At 57.7% G+C, this 9,706-nt stretch overlaps 1 protein-coding gene across 1 annotated transcript in view; it reads left to right on the top strand.

Annotated features, from left to right (window-relative positions):
- LOC135248591 (SUN domain-containing protein 1-like) overlaps positions 1-9,706 on the top strand; it is a 36,141-nt gene that overhangs the window by 14,403 nt on the left and 12,032 nt on the right. The window contains exons 4-11 of the mRNA XM_064323399.1: positions 893-1,096; positions 1,801-2,000; positions 2,902-2,928; positions 3,155-3,168; positions 3,570-3,864; positions 4,268-4,390; positions 7,786-7,923; positions 8,600-8,680. Of these exons, the coding sequence (XP_064179469.1) occupies positions 893-1,096; positions 1,801-2,000; positions 2,902-2,928; positions 3,155-3,168; positions 3,570-3,864; positions 4,268-4,390; positions 7,786-7,923; positions 8,600-8,680 (1,082 nt within the window). The remainder of the gene's footprint in view (positions 1-892; positions 1,097-1,800; positions 2,001-2,901; positions 2,929-3,154; positions 3,169-3,569; positions 3,865-4,267; positions 4,391-7,785; positions 7,924-8,599; positions 8,681-9,706) is intronic.

The raw sequence follows: 9,706 nt of genomic DNA on the forward strand, positions 1-9,706 counted from the left end.
CCCGATAGTGGAATTCTGGGATTGTTCCAGGGTAGCGTTATGGCAGTAAATGTTATGGTCTGAATTGGTGAGGGTGGGTTATTTTTACTTTCCAGTTTAACTGTTTGGGGTCTGGTCTTACTCCAACCACGACATATGGAAAAACAGCGTGGCAGGATACTCAGTGTATGTAGACTTGTTCCTCTTAGATAGAACCAGAAGAGATAGGAGTTACAGTCACAGAGTTATCTCCCTCTGTAGCCCTACCTAACTCACTGCATCTATTTCCATCTGTCTCTCTTGGGTTTAGAGTCGTGTGGATTACTGCATTAGCTCATTTATGCTCCTCTCTCCCTCTTTCTCTCTCTCCCTCTCTCTCTCTCTCCCTCTCTCTCTCCCTCCCTATCTCTCACCCTCTCTGCAACTCCCTCTCTCTCTCCCTCTGTTCTGTGTTCCTGTTCCCTGGTCAGGCCTCCCAAACAGCCCCTGTTCTTCCTGTTCTCAGCGCTGCGGCTGTATGAGTAGTCGTTTCCTGAGCTGTGCCAGCGCGGTAAATATAGCAGCGGGGCTGCCGTTGCCGTAGTCACTCCCGCGTGTTCCGGAAACACGCCCTCTGAGGGCACAGCCAGTGCCCGTCCGATCTGCACGGCCGTTGGCGTGTGCGTGTTATGTAAACTCCGCGCACGGGCGGCGGGGTGCGATTTTGAAGCTGGCGATTTGCTGAACACTTCACAGACGTTAGAGCCGGTGTTAGGGGTGCCGACGCGACCGTGCGGTAGCTTTGGATTCGGCGGTACAGCCCTGTGTGCCCCGTTCCCACATTTTTTACTCTTTCAGGTCAGTTCCCTCGCTGGCTGTCCCAGGCCCGCTCTGACCCGTTTCCCCCCTGCTCCGCCCCCCTCCTCCCCTCCAGCTCCAGCTACACATCCTTGCCCTCCAAGCTCCAGAAGGAGAAGCGGGCCGCCGCCGCCGCCGCGTTCGACCCCCCCAAAATGTCCCGCCGGAGCCTGCGGCTGCACACCACGGGCGGTCACTATGGCGACGACAGCCTGCTGGACTCCTCCCTCAACCACAGCGTCACCTACGCTTCCAGTTCGGCCAGTCGCAGGGACTCCAGGTGAGCAATTAAGTGGTTAATGGAGGGAGAGAGCTGTTCTCTCTTTCTCTCCCCCCCTCTTTCTCTCCTTTTCTCTCAGGTGAGGGGTTAAGTCTGTGCTTTACTGTTTAGCACTGTAATTGGCATGAAACCCGAGCTCACAGAGGATTATGGGAGATTGAGTAGCAGCAAGTGCACAGCATAGTGTGCCCAGCTGTGTGCAATGTGATAGCTGTGTGACGCAGTGCAGGACGGAACAAACCCACTGCATCACAAAATAAGCAGAATGTTTAAGTGAAAAATGTCCCACTTTGGGAGGTTGTTAATTGCAGCGAGTTCGTTTCTGTTTAACACTGTGCTGTCGGCCGTGGAAACGATGTTAGTGCAGTTGTTGGGATAGTGTGAGATTTACAGGAGAAGTGGGCACTTGCACGTGTGGGGGGGGGGGGGGGCGCTGTTCCGCACGGCACCGGCTGAAAAAAGATGGATAGGTGACTGGCGGAGGGCCCTCGTGAATCCTGGGTCCAAATCTAGTTGAAAACTAGTCAGGTGTTTACGCAGAACTGAGATGCAGTTTGAATAGCAGTGTTTTTAGCTGAAGCTGAACTGAGGTGCAGTGTGAACAGCAGTGTTTTTAGCTGAAGCTGAACTGAGGTGCAGTGTGAACAGCAGTGTTTCCTGAGCACTGTGCAGATGGTCTGACCCCTCCCCTCTCTCCCTCTCAGGACGCTGAAGAGCAGGAGGCAGCACCAGTCACTGTCCAGCTCCCAGTCGCTACTGCACACCCCGCGCAAGTCTCAGTCTGGCGCCGCCCTGCTGGCCCACACCAGCCTGCACAGCTGCGCTGCCAGTGACTCCTCACTGCTCTCCACCATGCTGGACGAGTCGTGCATTCAGGAGCGCACGCTGGTCGACAGCTTCTGGGGTCAGTCGTGCAGCCTCCCCGACCCCAAATTACAGGCCCCAACCATCCCTCCCTCCCTCCCAACTACTAGCAGGCCACTCCCCCTAAACTTACTGACCCCTCCCTTTCAACTACTAGCAGGCCCCTCCCCCTCAACTGACTGGCCCCTCCCTCTCAACTACTAGCAGGCCACTCCCCCTCAACTTACTGGCCCCTCCCTTTCAGCTTCTGGCCCCTCCCCCTCAACTTACAGGCCCTCCCTCTCTCTACTAGCAGGCCCCTCCCCTCAACTTACTGGCCCCTTCCTCTCAACTACTAGGCCACTCCCCCTCAACTTACTGGCCCCTCCCTTTCAGCTACTAGCAGGCCCCTCCCCCCCAATTTACAGGCCCCTCCCACCCCTTCCTCTCATCCACTTACAGCCCAAGTACTAGCAGGTTCTGCAGGTCTGTTCATAATCAGTTTCCATACAGCACAAGAGGTTTTCCTCATTATCATTCACTGTGAACAGCTGTGCATTGAAAACAGTGCATTCTTCCTGGTTTTATGATGTATTTGCCTGTAAGGTCAAAGTTCATTTGGACTGTGCTTTCAAAGGGGGGAAGCTGGAGACCTGCAGTAGTTGCTCAATGCCTTAAATGTTTGATTTTTTTGGTAATTTGGCTGGATGTGTGACTGAGGCGAATGCGTTAGGGTGAAATGGGGTGAAGTGAACTGCCCTGCCCCTGAAGGCCGTGATTGGCCTGTCCTTCTGGAATGTGCATAATCAGTCCAATCAGTCTGTGTGGTCTAGGTATCAGCTAGATTATGATTTGACAGTAGTGTCGTAGTGTCGTCAAATCAGTGAGTCAGTAGGTCAGTCAGTGTGCAGCGCTGGGTCTTATGTCTCCTCTGTTTCCCCTCCTGTTCTCCTGAAATATAGGCTTGGATGAGGAAACCGATCTCAGAGGTAATTAACCGATTCTTCTGAATGTAACATTTATGTGTGTTTGGCCCATGTAGTTACACAGCGCTTTTAGTCAGGCTGCTGTTTGTAATCAGTCCTGCATGACTGACACGCCCTTTAAACAGAAACGTCTGTTACCTGTGAGAGGTTTTCACAGGCAACAGCGAAAACATATTTTCCTTTGCTGATTATAAATCACCTGTAAATTGTGTTAAATGACCAAATCCAGGTTTATTATTGATCGTAGAAGATTCATATTTTTTGTTTTTTGTCTGTGTGTGGCTATGTTGTTGTGCATGTGTACGTGTTTCTGTCTGTCTCTGTGCGTGTGTGCCTGTGTGTGTGTGTGTTGTGCTGTGTGGTTGTGCGTGTGTGTGTGTGTGTGTGTGTGTGGTGTGTGTGTGTGTGCGTGCCTGTGTGTGTGTGTGTGTGTGTGTGTGTGTGTGTGTACGCTGCGTGTGTGCCTGTGTGTGTGTGTGGTGTGTGTGTGTATGTGTGTGTGTGTATCGCCTGGTGTTGTGTGTGTGTGTGTGTGTGTGTGTGTGTGTGTGTGTGTGTGTGTATGTGTGTGTGCTGTGTGTGTGTGTCGATGTGTGTGTGTGTGTGTGTGTGTGCATGTGTGTGTGTGCCTGTGTGTGTGTTAGATGGTGTCCGCTGCGGACCGCAGTGTGGCGCTGGTTAATGGGGACACAAACTCGGCTCAGACTCAGACCTCCGTGCTCAACGGCTACATCTGCGGGGACTGCAGCGTGCACTCGGAGAGGAAGGACGCCCTCACCGCCTACTCTTCCTCCAGAAACAACTCCTCCTCCTCCTCCTCATGCACCGCAGTGTCGCGCTCCGCCCACACAGACTCCGCCTCCGCCGCCGCCGCCGCCGCCGCCGCGGCCTCCTCCACCACCATCTACTCCCGTGACAAAAGCCGCAAGCACAAGACGGGTGAGGCCCCGCCCTGTTTAATGCCACCTCTGCTGTTCATCTTCCCTGTCACATGACCTGTTCATTAGCACAGGGCTCTCCAGCACGTTCTCAATGTGGAGTGGTGTGAAGAGCCAGGATGTTTTGGAGAGTATCCTCTGTTCTGTGATTTTATTTGTTTTAATTATTGTTTTTTTTTTTTTTGGCAAATATGGATTACTGTGTGTGTTTGTTAAAGGACTAAACTTTTTTTATGAGAGTAGCTTCATTGTTCGGTGATGTTTTTAAAAAAATTTTGTTTTCCATAAACCACTTGGGGGATTGTGTGGCAAATATGGAGTACTGTGTGTTTGTGAAGGGGGCGGAGCCTCAGTGTTCTCTGGTTTACCCGTGTCGGGGTCGGGGGATGTCGGTCTGTCGATAGGTCTCCTGGCGTCGGCGACAAACCGCTTCCTGCTCTACAGCAGGAGTGCGCTGGTCTGCCTGGTTTCCGTGGCGACCCTGCTGGCGCGCAGCATTCCGATACAGAGGCTGAAGGAGAGCAGAGGTATCCGTGTGGGAGGGGCCTGACTAATCTCCGCCCCCTCCCTCTGTCACCGTCCCGTCGGACGGCCTTCACAAAGCCGGGATCTGAAAGCACGCTAACGGCACGCGAGGGGGCTAACCACAGCACGGCGTTCGGGCTCTGACTTCACCACCTTGGGTTCACTCCCCGGCGGCCATTTTACCCGTCTCTTTTCTTAGGGTGCACCTAACACTGTGAACGGTCTCTGGGGAGGGGCGGTCTGTCTGTCTGTCTGTCTCTCTGACGGCACACGTTTATGCAGTCGCTGGCGGCCCACAATGCCCTGCTCGGTGTCCTTGTCTAATCTGTGGTGGCAGGCGATTTGCAAGCGGCTCAATCACAGGGCAGCTCACGGTGGGGAAGCTGCTTTGGCCCTAAGGGGCCGGGGGGAATCAGCATGGCTGCCCTGATTATCCTGCTGACACACGGGCGCGTCTTCTCTCAGCTCTGTCAAACTGACTGTGCGTCTGTGTGTACTGACCTGAGCGCGTGTGTGTGTGTGTGTGTGTGTGTGTGTGTGTGTACTGACCTGAGCGTGTGTGTGTGTGTGTGTGTGTGTGTGTGTGTGTGTGTGTGTGTGTGTGTACTGACCTGAGCATATGTGTGTGTGTTTCTGTATTGTCTGAGGTGTGTCTGCGTGCTTGCTTGCGTGCGTGCGTGCATGTTTCTGGATTGTGTGAGGCGTGCATGTGTGTGTGTGCGCGCGTGTTTCTGTGGTCTGACTGAGCCCCGCCCCGCCCTGCTGTGTGTGTGACTGAGCCCCGCCCTGCTGTGTGTCTGACTGAGCCCCGCCCTGCTGTTGTCTGACTGAGCCCCGCCCTGCTGTGTGTCTGACTAGCCCCGCCCTGCTGTGTGTTGACTGAGCCCGCCCTGCTGTGTGTCTGACTGAGCCCGCCCCTGCTGTGTGTCTGACTGAGCCCGCCCTGCTGTGTGTCTGACTGAGCCCCGCCCTGCTGTGTGTCTGACTGAGCCCCGCCCTGCTGTGTGTCTGACTGAGCCCCGCCCTGCTGTGGTCTGACTGAGCCCCGCCCCCTGCTGTGTGTCTGACTGAGCCCCGCCCCTGCTGTGTGTCTGACTGAGCCCCGCCCGCCTGCTGTGTGTTGACTGAGCCCCGCCCTGCTGTGTTCTGACTGAGCCCCGCCCTGCTGTGTGTCTGACTGAGCCCGCCCTGCTGTCTTGACTGAGCCCCGCCCTGCTGTGTGTCTGACTGAGCCCCGCCTGCTGTGTGTCTGACTGAGCCCCGCCCTGCTGTTGTCTGACTGAGCCCCGCCCTGCTGTGTGTCTGACTGAGCCCCGCCCTGCTGTGTGTCTGACTGAGCCCCGCCCTGCTGTGGTTGACTGAGCCCCGCCCTGCTGTGTGTCTGACTGAGCCCCGCCTGCTGTGTGTCTGACTGAGCCCCGCCCGCCTGCTGTGTGTCTGACTGAGCCCCGCCCTGCTGTGTGTTGTACTGAGCCCCGCCCTGCTGTGTGTCTGACTGAGCCCGCCCCGCCCTGCTGTGTGTCTGACTGAGCCCCGCCCTGCTGTGTGTTGACTGAGCCCCGCCCTGCTGTGTCTGACTGAGCCGCCCGCCCTGCTGTGTGTCTGACTGAGCCCCCCCGCGGTGTGACTGGCCGCCTGCTGTGTCGTCTGACTGAGCCCCGCCCTGCTGTGTGTCTGACTAAGCCCCGTCCTGCTGTGTGTCTGACTGAGCCCCGCCCTGCTGTGTGTCTGACTGAGCCCCGTCCTGCTGTGTGTCTGTCTGAGCCCCGCCCTGCTGTGTGTCTGACTGAGCCCCGCCCCGCCCTGCTGTGTGTGTGACTGAGCCCCGCCCTGCTGTGTGTCTGACTGAGCCCCGCCCTGCTGTGTGTCTGTGACTGAGCCCGCCCTGCTGTGTGTCTGACTGAGCCCGCCCTGCTTTGTCTTAGGCTGCGTGTGACTGAGCCCCGCCCTGCTGTGTGTTGACTGAGCCCCGCCCTGCTGTGTGTCTGACTGAGCCCGCCCTGCTGTGTGTCTCGACTGAGCCGCCCCTGTGTGGCCCTGCTGTGTGTCTGACTGAGCCCCGCCCTGCTGTGTGTCTGACTGAGCCCGCCACGCCCTGCTGTGTGTTGACTGAGCCCCCCGCTGCTGTGTGCTGACTGAGCCCCGCCCCGCCTGCCTGGTGTTCTGACTGAGCCCCGCCCTGCTGTGTGTCTGACTGAGCCCCGCCCTGCTGTTGTCTGACTGAGCCCCGCCCTGCTGTGTGTCTGACTAGCCCGCGTCCTGCTGTGTGTCTGACTGAGCCCCGCCCTGCTGTGTGTCTGACTGAGCCCTCTCGGTGTCTGTCTGACCCGCTGCTGTTTTGTGACGCTGTTTGGGACTGAGCCCCGCCCTGCTGTGTGTCTGACTGAGCCCCGCCCTGCTGTGGTCTGACTGAGCCCGCCTCTGTGTGTCTGACTGAGCCCCGCCCTGCTGTGTGTCTGACTGAGCCCCGCCTGCGTGTGCTCTGTGTGCTGCCGCCCTGCTGTGTGTCTGATCTGAGCCTGCTGCTGTGTGTCTGACTGAGCCCCGCCTGTGTCGTTGACTGAGCCCGCCGTGTGTGTTGCTGAGCGCTGTGTTCTTCTGAATGATGCACCCGCATGTGTGTGTCGTGACTAGCCCCGTCCTGCGTGGTCTGACTGAGCCCGCCCTGCTGTGTGTCTGACTGCCCGTTCTGCTGTGTGTCTGTCTGAGCCCGCCCTGCTGTGTGTCTGTCTGAGCCCCGCCCTGCTGTGTGTGTGACTGAGCCCCGCCCTGCTGTGTGTCTGACTGAGCCCCGTCCTGCTGTGTGTCTGTCTGAGCCCCGCCCTGCTGTGTGTCTGACTGAGCCCCGCCCTGCTGTGTGTGTGACTGAGCCCCGCCCTGCTGTGTGTCTGACTGAGCCCCGCCCTGCTGTGTGTCTGACTGAGCCCCGCCCTGCTGTGTGTCTGACTGAGCCCCGCCCTGCTGTGTGTCTGACTGAGCCCCGCCCTGCTGTGTGTCTGACTGAGCCCCGCCCCGCCCTGCTGTGTGTGTGACTGAGCCCCGCCCTGCTGTGTGTCTGACTGAGCCCGCCCGCCCTGCTGTGTGTCTGACTGAGCCCCGCCCTGCTGTGTGTCTGACTCAGCCCCGCCCTGCTGTGTGTCTGACTGAGCCCCGCCCTGCCTGCTTGGTCTGACTGAGCCCCGCCGCCTGCTGTGTGTCTGACTGAGCCCCGCCCTGCTGTGTGTCTGACTGAGCCCCGCCCTGCTGTGTGTCTGACTGAGCCCCGCCCTGCTGTGTGTCTGACTGAGCCCCGCCCTGCTGTGGTCTGACTGAGCCCCGCCCTGCTGTGTGTCTGACTGAGCCCCGCCCCGCCCTGCTGTGGTCTGACTGAGCCCCGCCCTGCTGTGTGTCTCGTCAGGTGTGCTGGCGTCCCTCTCAGAGTCCTGCCTGTGCTTCAGCAGGAGGGCTGCTTCCTCCATCGCTGCCTTTGCCACCTCGTTAGTGCGCAGTGTCCTTCTGAAGATGCACCAGACAGGAAGTGATGTCAGTGACCGAGGTACTTGCCACGCCCGCCCGCCCCGGTCTCTCCCCTCTGCTCTCTCAGGGCTGGGGTCCCACACTGACCGCACGGGCTCCGCATTCTGGCGGGTGAAGACTCTCCCTTCACCAAACGCGCACTAACCTTCAGTCCTGCCATTGTGCAGTACTAACAGCTTTCCTCATCGCAGGCCTCCACTTCTCACCCCGATTGACATGCCTGCGTGAGAGATGATTGGACGGTGTGTCGTGTGAGAGGAGCCTGAGCTCCGGCTGAGGGAAGTGGGTGAGGCCCTGTGTGTGTGTGTGTGTATGCCAGGTGTGGCACAGGCACACACACACACCCTGTCCTCCCGCTCCCTCTCTCTCTCGCAGCCGGATACTCGCCCCTGAGCCCGCCGCTCGCCGCTCCCGTAGCGCCCGCGTTTCCCGCCACGTCGCCGCGGTTTCGCTCTCGTCTCCTCGATGCTCGCTCCTCCTCCCGGCGTCTGTGTTTGTTTTCGGTTCGGTCGATGCGCTTCCTTTTCCTCGGATCCCTCGTATGCAAATGAGGTCCCCGTCACCGTGGTGACATGCAAATGCCGGCTGGCCGGGTGCCGGTGTTGGGTGTGGGGGGGGGGGGGGTGAAGGGCGGGACCGTCGGGCTCTGGGGGCGGAGAGGTGAAGCTCACTGCCTGTCTGCCTTTCCACTGCAGCCCACCAGCGCTACTGCGGGAGCGTTAATGTCAATCACCTGACGGCCGCTGACGGACAGCTCACTTTAAATGGGTCTCTGTGTAAGTAACACTGCCTGCCTACAGCGCACATTCACACACACGCACACACACACACACACACACACACACACACGCTCGCTCATATTCTCAGGTACACTCGCGTACTCATACACACCCACACAGACGCACTTATGCGCTCACACACACACACACACACACGCACACACACACACACACACACACACACACTCACACACAAACACGCACATTCTCACACACACACGCACATTCTCACACACACACACACACACGCTCGCTCATATTCTCAGGTACACTCGCTCATGTACTCAGTGACACACAGACAGACACACACCCCAGGGAGAAGCACTGTCCTTATGCTTGCAGTTATCTTGCTCTGATTTACTCTTTTACAGCCAGCATTCATTCAGTGGGACAGCTGTGATAACTGACTCTGTGATAACAGTCCTGATTTTTGTCGGATGCAGCGGAAGAGTTTCTCTTGTTAATGTTGGGCTGTTGTTGGATGCGTTTAAAGAGGCCTGGGTTATATAACTGCTGGGTCCTGTGCCCTGGTGTGAAAGCTCTGCTGGGTTATACAGCTGCTGGGTCCTGTGCCCTGGTGTGAAAGCTCTGCTGGGGTCAGCGTTGAGGCCGATTCAGGGCGTTTTTTGATGAAGAGGGAGCGGAGCTTAGCGTCATGCTCACTGCCGCTAATGCCCTGCGTGAGATTTGCTGAAGACCAGGCAGGAGTGAAAGCTGTTCAGAGCCAGCATGGGGCAGCCCCACACCTAAGAGCCTTTATGGGAGTGTTTGACTGCAGTGCTCCTCTGACTCACTGCACTCGTAGACGTGGTACAGTGAAGATGTAAAATTCCTTCCATCACAGGAAGTTGGGAAAGAAAAGCAGGTCAGACAGGAAGTGTTACATAACTGTGCTCTGAGGGAGAAAGGGAGAGGCAGAGGCTGATCCCCCCCCCCCCCTTTTTCCCCCTTCACTTTACACCCTACTTCATGGATACTCAGATCTGGCCCTGGAGTCCAAATCCAGCCCTGGTTTTCTTTCCT

Source organism: Anguilla rostrata, chromosome 2 (assembly GCF_018555375.3).
Source record: "Anguilla rostrata isolate EN2019 chromosome 2, ASM1855537v3, whole genome shotgun sequence".
NCBI lineage: Eukaryota > Metazoa > Chordata > Actinopteri > Anguilliformes > Anguillidae > Anguilla > Anguilla rostrata.